This window comes from Fringilla coelebs (genome assembly GCF_963513975.1).
Source record: "Fringilla coelebs genome assembly, chromosome: 24".
NCBI classification, from domain to species: Eukaryota; Metazoa; Chordata; class Aves; order Passeriformes; family Fringillidae; genus Fringilla; species Fringilla coelebs.
The window spans coordinates 4,848,450-4,861,165 of record NC_140050.1 but is presented as its reverse complement, the minus strand read 5'-3'; the positions used below and the strand labels follow the sequence as shown (position 1 = coordinate 4,861,165).

General features: G+C 51.3%; 1 protein-coding gene across 2 annotated transcripts in view; it reads left to right on the top strand.

Annotated features, from left to right (window-relative positions):
* Positions 1–771: 771 nt before the first annotated feature.
* Positions 772–12,716, top strand: part of CELF5 (CUGBP Elav-like family member 5) — a gene marked incomplete at both ends in the record, with an annotated part of 33,097 nt that continues 21,152 nt past the window's right edge. For both annotated transcript variants that reach the window (XM_084221118.1, XM_084221117.1), the window contains 2 exons: positions 772–1,057; positions 7,448–7,530. In XM_084221118.1, coding sequence (XP_084077244.1) covers positions 772–1,057; positions 7,448–7,530 — 369 coding nt within the window. The remainder of the gene's footprint in view (positions 1,058–7,447; positions 7,531–12,716) is intronic.

The following is a 12,716-nucleotide window of genomic DNA, read 5'->3' as shown; positions in this document are numbered from 1 at the left end:
CAGAACCTCCCTCACACGGGGAGGGAGAGCTGGTCCCCTCAGCAATAATGGCTGCTTCAACATGGATACACAACCAGCTCCTGGCCATCTGGCACGGTCTGACACAGGACCGGGCTGGGGATCCTCCACCCAGCCCCAGTGAGGAGGGAGCTGAGCTGCTCGGAAGAAAGAAATGGGACTTTCCCTAGAAAGGCAGGGGCAGGCAGAGAGGTGTGCCCGGGGTTGTAGAGCTGGGGTATGTGTGGCTTCCCCTTCCAGCTCAGCCCCCTCCAGCCCCTGTGCTCGCCGCTGGGTCACGGCTGCGTTACAAAATTTTCTGCTTTAAATTATCTCTTCGCCTCCAGACCCTTGTGCTGAGGCACCAAGAAAATGGGCCGAATGCTAATTTCTGACACGGATGTGGAGCGGCTCTGCCTTCGTGGGTGCTCTGAGCTCTCCCGTGCTCCCAGGGCCCTCCGCGCTCCCGGGCCCTAAAAACACAGCTCTTCCCTCGCCCGCGGGGACGGGCATCGCGGCGGTCACTGCCGCCTTGTCGCCTTCACCTCCCTCTTGGCCCAGGCGGCCCGAGTGACCCTCCCGGGCCGCTCCCGGGGGTCTCCGGTGCCGTCCCCGCTGCCCCCCGCTCCTGAGGGGCCGCGGCGGCGCGGGGCCCGGCAGGGGGCGCTGTGGCGCGGCTCTTTGTGGCGCCGCGGCGGCGGCGCTGGCGGCGGGGCCGTTCCCGCCGCGCTGCCTCCCCCGCCCGCCCGCCCGCAGCCGCGCCGGGCGCGGGGCATGGCCAGACTCACCGAGGGCGAGGCGAGGAGGCAGCCGCCGCCGCTCCCGCCAGCGCCGCAGCCGCCCCCGCCGCCGCCGCGCCGAGCCTCCCCCATGAGCAGCAGCGGCGGCGCGGAGCCCCCGGCGCAGCCCGACAGCATGAAGGACCTGGATGCCATCAAGCTCTTCGTGGGGCAGATCCCGCGCAACCTGGAGGAGAAGGACCTCAAGCCGCTCTTCGAGCAGTTCGGCAAGATCTACGAGCTCACCGTGCTCAAGGACCGCTACACCGGCATGCACAAGGGTGAGCGCGGCGCGGCGCGCACAAAGGGGCGGCGGGCCCCGGGTCGCTCCACGCGTGACCCACCGCGATGTGCCGTCCTCCCACACCCCCGCGTCCCTCAGCGGGGCTGGCGGCCCCGATCCGCTGCCCGGGAACGCGTCCGCATCCCCAGCGCCCACGGGCGGGGTCCCCATCCCCGCGGCGTAGCCCCGCCGAGCCCCTCGGTCGCGGCCCGCGCCCCTCCGGCAGCCCGGGGCCTGTCTCCCCGCGTGGGGTGCGGTGACAAAGGCGGCGATGGGCAGCGTGGGCCGGGCCGAGGCTGCTGCGGAGCGCGGGGGCCGCAGCGCGACCCTCGCTGGGCGGCTGGCCATCTCCTAGGGGGGCTCACACCGACCCCGGGCAGGGCTCCGGCGCTGCGGTTCTAAAATCCGTGCAACAAAGAATATTGGCCGCGAACGTGCTGCTGTCAGTGGCATTTGGGGTAGGTGAGGGGCCTTCGTGATGGCACTCGGGGAGATGAGGGGTCTTCCTTCGCTGAAGGAGGACCTTTAATGGATGCTGAAAAGTTTGAGGAGGCTCCTTTAGCCTCGTTTATTGTTGTGTTTTTATACTGAAGAGCTGTCGCGTTCGGCGTGGCAGCTCCCTTCAGTGGAGCGGCTCTACCCCACCCCAGCAGGTGTTTGGGATCTTGTGACCAGCACGGCTCCAGCCAGGAAGGGAACTCACGGAGTTGTTTGCTGTAGGATCCCAGGGGGTGATGGCAGCGTCGCTCCCTGGCGCAGGTAGAACAACCTGCAGGGAGCCGACAGTGAGTGCCCTGAAAGCTGTCGGTGCTCAGCCTGGGCTGCTGTGCCCTAAAATGATCTGTGGCGGGGCCATGTGTTGGTGCATGCTGGAGGGAGTGTGCAAAGCTCAGTCGTGATGCCTCAGATTTAGGAGGAAGGGTAGGAAAAATCGAGTGCCTTGGCAACGTGAACCATTCTAGACTGAACGGAGAGGGAAGAGGACTAGAAAAAAACAAGTGTATTTTCAAACAAAAGGCCAAATCTAACTCTCCAGCACAAAAGGAAAGCACTTTCTCATTGAAGCCCGTGGGGGCTGGGCTGGCATGAATTTAGCTGAAGAAGTGTGTCTGGTTGTGAGTGAAAAACGAGGATGCCATGTGCTTGTGTGTCTCTGTGTGCAAGGAACTGCATCCAAACCTGCTGCCAGGGAATGGTGAGTTGCAAGGTTTCAAACCCAGCAAGGAGGAGAATGGGCCCAAGGCAAGAGACAATTGCACATTTCATTCCAGTTGACATCTTAAATACAGACTGTGTGGTCTGAGGTCAGCTTCCAAGCAGGAGACAAATTCTAGGGATCTGCTTAGGTATGGAAATTAGAGGGGGCAGCAGTGGTATTAGCCAGATGTGTGTGATATTAACTTGCTGTTAAAAGCAGGATTTCTGCAGCAAAATAAATACATCCTTTTGGTTCTAGCTTTTTTTTTTTTTTTTTTTTTTTTTTTTTTTTTTTTTTTTTTGAGTGGATGTGGGTTTTGTTGGTCAGGGGTTGTTCTGTCCAGAAGAGGCTGTTGAGATGTGAGGTTCTCTGGTCGTTGTTGTGGGGTTATTTCCACTCCCCTTCAGTTCCCTGTGCCCCTCCCTGTCCTGTTTTGTACGAAGTGAGAGGCTGGGATTCCTTTCCTGGTGGCATGAGTTTGCATGTAGATCCTCAGCCTGTTTTGGAGCAGCCTCTCCAGAGAAGTCATCCCTTGACAAGGAAGTGTGTGGGGGTTTGGCGTGCAGCGAGGGAATGAGATCCACAATCCAGCCCACCCTGGTGCCTGAACACTCTCATTTACCAGCTTTGGCTGCAGTGCCTGTGCTCCATGCAGGAAGGCCATCCTGGTGAGGAGCTGCTGCTGGCATTTGCAGGCCTGGAAGGTGCCAGGCCTGACCCAGGAGCTGCAGTGGCCTGGAGCACTGTCACAGCCCCAAACAGGGGACACTTTGGCTGCAGGCTCGTTCCTGCACTGAACAGAAGCCACCTTTCTGGGGCAGTTCTAACAGCAGACTCAGTTTTCTCTCCCTATGTTCCTGATCTGCAGTGAGATCCAATTGACAGCTCACATGCAGCTTCCATCTGCTTTTTTCCCTTTCTCTCCCCAAAGGGGAGGAAGCAGTTGTGTGAGAAGCCAGCACTGCTGGTGAAGCCCAGCATGTCCCCTTGTATTCCCTTGCAGCTTGACATGGAGCTGAGCAGCCACCTCTGCCTCCAGGGAGGAAAAAAGGGTGGAAAAGGCCTGCCAGGGGCTGGAGGGTGTGAGTTGGGCTGCAGTGTCCAAGAGCTGGTCCTGTATGGGTGCTGAAAATGGATGAATTTGGTGGAGGCAGAGGAAAATCTTAGAGATTTAGAAATGTGAGCTCTGCTAGGAAATGGTTTTGTTAGTACCTGACTAGTCATGTCTCAGCAACCTGGCTACTGGTAGCTGATACTGTTCCAGCCTAATATTATTCATGAGGCAGTTTTTCTATTTATGTTAATCACAGATACATTTGCATGTTAATGGCAGTGTTTGTCTCAAAGCTAATATTTTCATGGGAAGAGCGGGGAGGTGTTTGAACAGGCTTTTGGAATGGGTCAGAGGAGGCTGAGTGGGGAGAATCAAGTGGAAATTTTTGGCCTTGTGTTCCAGGATTAGGCAGAAGGCAGTTCCTTCACAAGTGTCAACTGGATGGGTTTCCTAGGAATGCTCATGGTAGGGAAAGTGGAGCGATTAAGGAGTATGAGATGCCAAACTGAATTGCAGGGGAATATTCAGCAGGGGCAGGAGCAGCCCCCTCACAGTGTGTGGACAGATAGGTGGCTTTTCCAGAGGGCAAGGAAACAACACCATCCTCAGCCCAACTTGTCTCCCTGGCAGCCCAGTTTTGACTCAGCTTCTGCAGGCTTGTAGATTAGCTCCCCACTGACTCCACGCTTCCCCTGCTGAAGTATTTAATGTGATTTCTGATGCTAAGCAGAATCTAGAGATCCCTCCCTCCTGCAAACCAGCAGCCTTTTCTTGCTCAAGGCTTTAGACTGCTGATGTGTGGAGTAATATTTAGGATCTGAAGGGACTGTAAATTCCAGAGTCAATGTGTAGTTTGTAGGGAGGATCAGGCACTGAATATATATTTTTTTTAATGCAGTCTCTTGCAAGTGAAACTAGGCTGGGTTCTGCCTTCAGGGAGCTGGAAACCCTCTTGGAGCCCATGGAAGTAGGGTGGTAGCCCTGACACTGATGGGACGTAGAGGGATCTTTGGCAGAATGATGGCTTTGCAGGCAGTGCTCTGGGTGCTGTCCTTCATCCCTGTGCTGGGTCATTGGCACTGCCTGGGTGCCTGGGACCTTCCAGGCTGACACTTCTGAACACCCTGAGCGCTTTCTAACACCACGTCCTGTGTCTCAGCAGGCACAGCTGACTTGGTGTGAGAAGTGCCCAAAGGGACTTGAGCCTGTCTGTCTGAGCTTGCTGTTAACTAAAACAGGAACTGTGGAAGTGAGAAAACCTAGTGAGAGTGACAGGCCCCTCTGCACCTCTGGACATCTCTTCAAAGATTTAGGAGCCCAAAGAACCCATGAAAGACAGGGTGAGCAGAATCCTGTCCCAGCATCCCAGGAGTAGCTGCACAGTTAGTTTGCAAGAGATAATGGCTCTTCAGGAAGGAAGTTTATTTTCCCCAAATATTTGGTTCCACAATTAGGTTTAGAGCACAGTGTTTCTGCCAAACCTTTTCCTGTATTTCTGACCAGGACTTTGTAAAGAGGATGGAATTGACTGCTCTACCTCCAAAGCACCTGGTTGTGAAAGGCAGTAATCATATTTTCCAAAAGGCATAGCTGACATCTTTAGCTCCCTCCTTTCCAGAACCAGTACAGCTTCCCAGGTTCCTGCAGTTGGGGAAGTAAGAGCGAGGGGAATGTCCTCAAACCTCAAAGCTTAGAGACACGAAGAGCAGCACACCAGGCTGTCCTGTACCTGCAGCCCCAGTCCAAGCAGGATGTTAGAGGCTGCCTGAGTGCTGCTTTGTGCTTGAGGGAAGAGAAGGAGCACCAGTGGCTTCTGCTGAGCAAATACCCACACCCTTGTAAAGCTGAGCAGCAGTGGGGATCACCCTTGGGTTGGAGTTGGAATGAGGCATCTTCAGGCTCCACAGTTACAGCATGTTTCTGTCTCTGGAAGCTGCTGCCTCTTGGTACCTGAGCTGCTAAAAGATGAGCAGTGTTTCTGCCTTTGCTGTAGGGAAGGACCAGAGGGCTCTAGGGAGGGGATTCATGGCACTTTTTCATTGGTGCTAGTGGACCTAGGTGTTGCTGGCCTTTACAAATCCCTGATCTGGCATGATGACAGTAGCTCCCTGTGTGAGGAGTCTCTCCTTCATCCCCACTAAATGGTGTCTCTTTGTCCAGTTCTCATTTTTTCTTGTCCTCCCATGGACTGGGGTTTGTGAGTGTGCTTTGCCTCAGTTTTGCCACTCCTGAGCACTGGAATATGGGGCTCAAGGATAGGGTTTGCATGCTTCATGTAGACATAACTCCACTCCTGTCCTGAGTTTTCTGAGGTTGATGGCTGATGCTCCTGAGGCAAGAATAGTGCCTTCACTGCACGTGGGCATAGTACCAATGCATTGAAGCTTTTAGTGGAATAAATTGCTTATTCCCAAGTGCTGACTTCAGAGTTTTGTGAGCTAAACCTGGCCCAAATTATCTTAGAATTCTGAGTCTTGTATGACTTGCAAAGTAGGAGCCTGGAGCAGCAGGTGAAATTGAGTATCTGTGTTTGAGGCTTTGGTGACCAGGCCTTCAAATCTGTTAGAAATAGATTATAGAGGTTATAGAGTCTGGTCTCTCTGGTTATAGAGCTGGTTTTGAGGTTTGATATCAGAGCAATCCATGGGGAGAGTGAAAGCTGAGGGGAACTTCCCCACCACAACAGAGCCAGCTGCCTTTGCCAGGAGCAGGGAAGTTTACCTGCATTCTTCCTGGCCTCACTGCATTTGGTAAATTACCTGTTGGTCCCACATTTGACTTTGGTGCAGCATTCTTGGTTCAAAACCTGGGCAATAAGGGGCTTTAATGACCTCTTAGAGATACCTAGTGCTTGTGTGCTGTTTATGGAAGGTTTTTTTCTCCTAGCAAGAGGTGTGAGGACAGATGTGATGTGCTTACTGCAGCAGCTTCTTGGGAGTTGGAATGGAAGAACAGGATAATGATGTTGCTGTGGTTGGGATTGTCCTGAGGAGCTGGCCTAAGGGTGCTGTGTACCATGGAATCCCACTGAGTTGGAGGGGAGGGGTCCAGACAGTCCCTGCACCCACCTTTGGGTGCAGCTCACAGAGAGCTGAAGCAGCTTTGGAGTACCCCAAGCCAGGCAGAAGAATGTGGAGGCAGAAAAATGGGCCTCTCTGGCCATAACAATGCATCTGCAGCCCCAGCACAGCAGTGTAGACAGGGATATTCATCAGCAAGCCAGAGGGACTCGTCCTGCCTTTGCTTGGGATGTGAAATGCCACTGTGGATAGGAGGGGGATGAGTGAGGGGGTCAGATGCATTCTGAGTCTATTCTCCAGTGCTTTGCCTACCCTCATCTGAGACAACTCAAGTGACAGAGCTCCAGGCACTTCCCTGGGGAGATCATTCCACAGTCTAAATCTCTTTCTGCTAGGAAATGTTTCTTGATAACCAGCCAGATTTTTCCTTTGCTTATTCTTAGCATCAGAGCACCCAAAGATGATCCCTCTTCTTCCTGGAGGGGCTACAACTCCTCCCCCTCCTCCCTTGGCTCCAGCGTTCGTCTGAGATGTTGAGTCATATCTTGACTAAGAATGTCAGGATCTGGCCTTTTCTCTGTGCTTTTCATCTGGCTTCTTAGGCTGGCCCTTGCAGAATGCAGGATGCTCTGCTGGGCTCTGTATTGCCCTTGTGGTGCTTGTGTACTTTGGTGTGTGTTTGTGTGCATCACACAGGGCCAGGCCTCTCCTGCCCTGATTTGTGAGTCTGGATCATGGAGCTTTTGTATAAGCCTAAAATCCCAGATACTTCTCTTCTTTCCTTGCTTCTTTTTTTCTTTTTATCAGTAATCATGCTGATCCTTTCCTCTCTCCTGATCCTTGTGTTTGGGGCTGTTTCTGCCACAGACAAGATCAGCTTTCCTTTTGCTCCCCCATTGTGTCTCACCTCGTTCAACACCTGTGTCAAGCCCCTTTATTCACTGGGACCCTTTTCCAGCTCTTAATAGACTTCAGATGTGGCCTGCAAGTCCTTTCACATTGTTTCTTTGTCTTTTTTTTCCCTGGAGCTTTAGACACATCCAAATTATGTAACATTTGTGTTGATGTTCATCTGCAAGTGCCTGTCTAACTTGACACTCTCTGTATCTGCTGCAGGTTGTGCATTCCTCACATACTGTGCCAGAGACTCTGCCATCAAAGCCCAGACAGCCCTGCATGAACAGAAGACTTTGCCAGGGGTAAGTCCCAGTGAATTGTCTGGAGTTGGTGCTGTGGGCAGGATGATGGGGAATTTTTGGGGGAGGGAATGAGGATGAGAAGTGGCTTAGATCAGTTTTCCTGCTTGTGGAAGAGAGGGGTGTTTCAGGGCTTAGAACAGGGATATGGGAGTGGAAGCACAGCACTGTTCCTCAGAGCTGCTGATTTTTTTTTGCTGGCCAGGCCTGTTCTGTGCTGCTCTTTGCTCTCTGAGGTGTGACAGGACACCTTCAGCTTTCTGTCCCTGTCACTAGGGAGCTGTGGGCTTTGGGGTGAAGTGTGTGGGTGTACAGTGGGCATTGCTGAAAAATGCACTAGAGCTAAGATACCAGAGCCTTTTTCCAGGTGTGCAGAACCTCCTGGTGCATCCAATTCTACTCTGCCATTGCCCTGCAGGGTGCCTGGATGGAGCTCTGATGCAGCGGCTGAATTGGATCAGCCTCTCAAAAATAAAATATAGACTTGCCACATGCCATTGTTTGGAAGAGAAATGAGTTATTTTTAGGTGAGAGAAGGACTGCTGGTCTGTTCCTGGGTCTTGCTCACTCCACAGCTGGTCTTGGGAGCAGAGTTCAGTGGGATTTGAGGGAGCCCACCTGGGCACTGTGGAACAGGTCCCTCCTTGCCTGGCAGCCCTCTGCCTCCCTGGGACCTGCTGGAGAGCACAAAGGAGTTCTGGATTGTTGCCCTTCCCATTTTGGTATGATTTAAGAGCTTTGACTGGGCAGTTCCCTTGCTGTACTGAGGGGGTTGATCAAGCACATTGAAAGGATTCATTTGGAGGTGAGTAGGAGGAGGAGTTGGGTACTTATAGATAGAAGCTCACAGGAGGCCCTGAGTGCTCAAGGCAACAGAATAATTAATGTAAACCAGGGGTCTCTGGAGGGTAGTTAGGAATTCTTAACCATAACATTTTTTTCTTTAACCCATACAGGTCCAAAGAACTTCCCTCACCTCTCCCAGCTGCCCTCAAGACCTCTACACACACACACACAGAGACACACACATCCTTTTTTGTATTTGTTTACTTCTGCTTTTTTGGCATGGGCCTGTACTGGAAAATGCATGTGACTTAATTATCACTTAACAAAATCCTTATCTCAGGACAGCCAGGGGGAAGAGTACAGATAACCAGCACAAATCTGCCTGAGATATTTTTGTGTGATGGGAAATGGTTGGATTTTTAAACTAGAGCAGTGTAACCTCATGTGTTGGTCCAGGGCAGAGCTGACAGTGTCTGTAAGAATAAGTCAAAGGGTGGAGGAGCAGTTGAGAGGAGTCATGGTACAGTGCTGTTAATGCAGTGGGGAAGTCAGATGTGTCTCTGAAAAATTATTCATGGGAGGCTTGGTGGATTCAAGGCAATCTCAGTTTTGCTACAGTTCTACATGGGGGATTTGTTGCATGTTTCACTGTGTTCTCTACTGTCTGTGCTCTCAGGGGTTGTAGAGAGCTGCATGGAGCAGTGTTTAAAGCAGCAATTTATCTATGATGTGGTGATCTAAAGGCTTTTTATGTTAAGGGAGGTGTAAGACACTGCCTGGGAACAGTAAGAAATCTGTGGTAGGTGAGTACTTTTGAACATACTTGTCTGGAGACAGTTAATGAGCAGTGTGGTGTAATTATGTTTCAGGATTAGGATGAAGATGAGCTGTGCTGCATTTGGAGCTATTTTCAGGCTGCCAATATACCACTTCATCACATTTAGTTTCTCTTTTGTTCAGTCCCTCAGTGACCAAGAAGGCACAATTCTCTCTCTTTTTGGTCATGTAGAGATGGATGCTTGGCATGGACATGGCTTGGGTGAGCTAGGTGGCTTCCAGCCATGGTTTGCTGGTGTCTGTGTAGCATCACCTGTCCTTGTGGGCAACACTTTGGAAATGAATCACAGACAGGAGAGCCAGGCAGATGCTTCCCTGTTTCAGGAACAAGGACATAAAATGTCATCTCTGTATATTCACTTCTGGATCATCTTCTGATGATCTCTGGGGCAAAGCCCATCCCCAGGAGTTCAGCCAGGCCCCAGCATAGGGCAGGGCACAGAATGTTCTGACCACAGCACTGAGATTTCAGTCAATGGGCCACACTCTGGTAAACAACTGATTCCTTGTGCATTTTACCCATATCCCTTCTCTGCATTGCACATAGCAGGAGAAGAAAGAAAGATAAAGGGTTATGAAGTGTAGGGTGACACAAACTGTCACCTGAGTGCATGACCAAGCCTCAGCAGGGTTAGAGGCAGCAAGGGATCAAGCTGGCAGAGGAAAGATCTTGTGCTGATCCTACACTTGCTGTTGTAGCACCGAGCAATTGCAGATGGCACAGGAACCAAAGCACCTTCCTTTGTTGGTCTCAATGCTTGAACTCAACAGTTCATGAACCTGAATAGACACAAATGACTTTTTTGGTCTAGACTGAGGATTTGGTAAGGACAGAGTAGTGGAAGTGCTTTGATGTGGTTTCTGAGTTAGTCTTAGGCTGTGATCAGGCATCTTGAGCAGAACTTCTGGGTTCTCTTCCAGGCTGTCACTGGGTAGGTCTGGGCCCACAGAGGTGTTGCTGAGGTCCTCCAGGTCTGATACCAGCAATGTCAGCCCACCTGCAGGGCCATGAGTGCAGTGTAGCTTACCTAAGCTTTTATATATAGTTATCTTTATATTTTAGGTTTTCCACATAAGTCAGTAGGAATCACTGTTGTCTGTATTTATTTTTGTGGCATTTGGGGCAAGTTCTCTTTATGTGAGGTCAAAATTCTCTTTTGTCTTTGAAGTGAGTGCTGTTGGATGTATGGTAACTGAATGGAGTTTAAACTCTAAAAAGCTTATTTTTTAACAGTAAGGCTCAGCATCTTTTTCTGAGGTAGACAGAATTTTGGCTTTTACATTCTTTTATATAGACCAGTGTTCTCAGAGTGTAAAGCCACAGGACTGTCATAGAACCAGCAGGTTGGGAAGGACCTCTGAGATCTTTGAATCCAGCCATTAACCCAGCACTGCCAAGTGCACTGAACCATGTCCTTAAGTGCCACATCTGATGGTGACTCAACCAGTCTCACCTGTACAGCTGCATATTGTATTATCTAACACACCTGTGCTGCCCTCAGAGCTGGTGAATTGTTGAAATCAGGCCTTTAAGGCTATTTCCTAAATTTGGTGCCCTCTTCAGCTGCCAGCCAGCCCAGCAGTGCAATGTTTCACCTTCTCCCCACTCCCTGGCACACTCCTCCCTGCCTCAGTGAAATGATATTATATCTCAATAACCCATGCCTTTGATTCGTGATTGTGCCTTCACTTTGCTGAGTTCTGAAAGGAATTGGAGAGGTTATTAATGACACACAGTGATCACACAGCAAGTTAAAGCCTCTTGCTAAGTGAAATTTGAGGGAAAAGCATCCAGCTTTTCAATATTTCGCAGAAACGCTTTATGTCTCTTTTCATTTGCAGCCAGACAGTTGCAAATTACATAAAATTGCTCCTGAAGAAGAAGAGGAAGAAGAATAGAGGGAGGAAGTGGAGGGGGGGAGGTTTAAAAAAGTAATTCTTTTGGCAAGGTACAGTTACAGTTTTATTTCTATGCAGAACAAAGAAAGGCCTGCTGAAAGGTAGGCAAGTAAGTGGCAGAAATTGGTATTGATCCAAGCTGGGAATACGGGCAGTTTAAGAGCAGTGATGAAGGTACTGAAATGTGGCTACATCATAGGGAGAACTCATGGATGCAGGGACACAGGAATGGAAAATTACAGAGAGCAGCAGCATGAGAGCAGACAGAGACTCTGGGAATGCACCAGGGGTTGAGATGCTGCAGCACTAATTCAGGTGGTTGGGCACCAGCATTGTGCAGAGACCCAGCAGAGCTGGAGCAGAGGGCATCCCTGTGGGCAGGCTGTGTCCTGTGCTGCCAGGAGCAAGGGCTCACCTGGGCCATCTGGCAGGATCCACAGCCCGTGGTGGCAGGAGGGAGCACAGGTGACTGGAGGCACTTTGGTGGAGAGGGCAGAGCATCTCATTCTTCCCTCTCGTTTGTGCACCAGCCTGGAGCAGTATTTCTGAAAGTTTCAGGTGGTCTAAACATTTGGCTGAGGTTTGAAGCTGGGCCCTGCTCATTAATCTTTGCAGCTTGAACCCTTGAACAGGGCAGGGTGGAGAAGTTTTTCCCATGTCCATCCTGCAGGTTTGATAGACAATACCATTGCTGAGAGCCATGCAGCATTATCAATTAGAAATACAGAGAGTATGCCAGGGCTGTCTCATGGAAATGGCAGCACCAGGACATGAAGTGCTGGGCTAAAGCAGCCCCTGGGCAAGAAGCAGAAGTGCCTGTTCAGTGCAGAGGGAATTGAAAATACTTGTGCTGTTGAGGGTTTGACTTGAGGGGCTGAGAACTCTCAGTGAGGCAAAGCAGCTGCCCAGTGAAGTGCCTACACTGAAGATCAAGCTGCCAAGGCAGACATTGCCTCCTGTTCCATGTGGAGTTGGAGGAACAGTGAAATTAAAGATCAGCACCCGTTCCCACATGCTGACCAAGTGGGCACATGCAGGCTCTGTCCTGTGCACAAGGGCTCTTCCTTTCTCCAGAGAAATTGCTGCCCTTTGCACAGCCAGGCCCTGGCATCTCCTTGCAGCACAAATCTTTGGCTTTTGCCTCCCAGAGCTGGGTCTTCCCTGGTGGTCTCACTTACCTGCACACCAGCCCACACAGACCTTGCTCTTTGCAAAGGCACCACCCTCCTGAGTGAGGCTCCGCATTCCCACCTCCCTGGGGTCATTTGGGGTGTGTGCCTGCACATAAATGTTTGTGAACATGGATGTAGATGGGATCATAGGATAATTTATGGTGGAAGAGACCCCTGGGGTCTCTGCTCACACCCCACTCAAAGCAGGGCTGACTACACCAGATCACTGAGGGCCTTCTCCAAAGAGATTTGAGTGTCTCCAGGGACATCCTGCAGTCACCTGGGGCCTCTTTTCTCATCTGCCAGCACCCCTAAAGGGAAACAGCTTATCTCATATCAGCCCAGAACAGGCTCAGGGGATTTATTTGGTGGTGCTGGGGCTTGGGCCCGTTTGGGGTGGATTTTCCCGTGGGTGTGTCAGTATCGCAGGAGGTTTTGCTCCGCTGGGATTGTCAGTGTTAGTGGTTGCCAAGGGAACTGGCACAGCCACTCTGT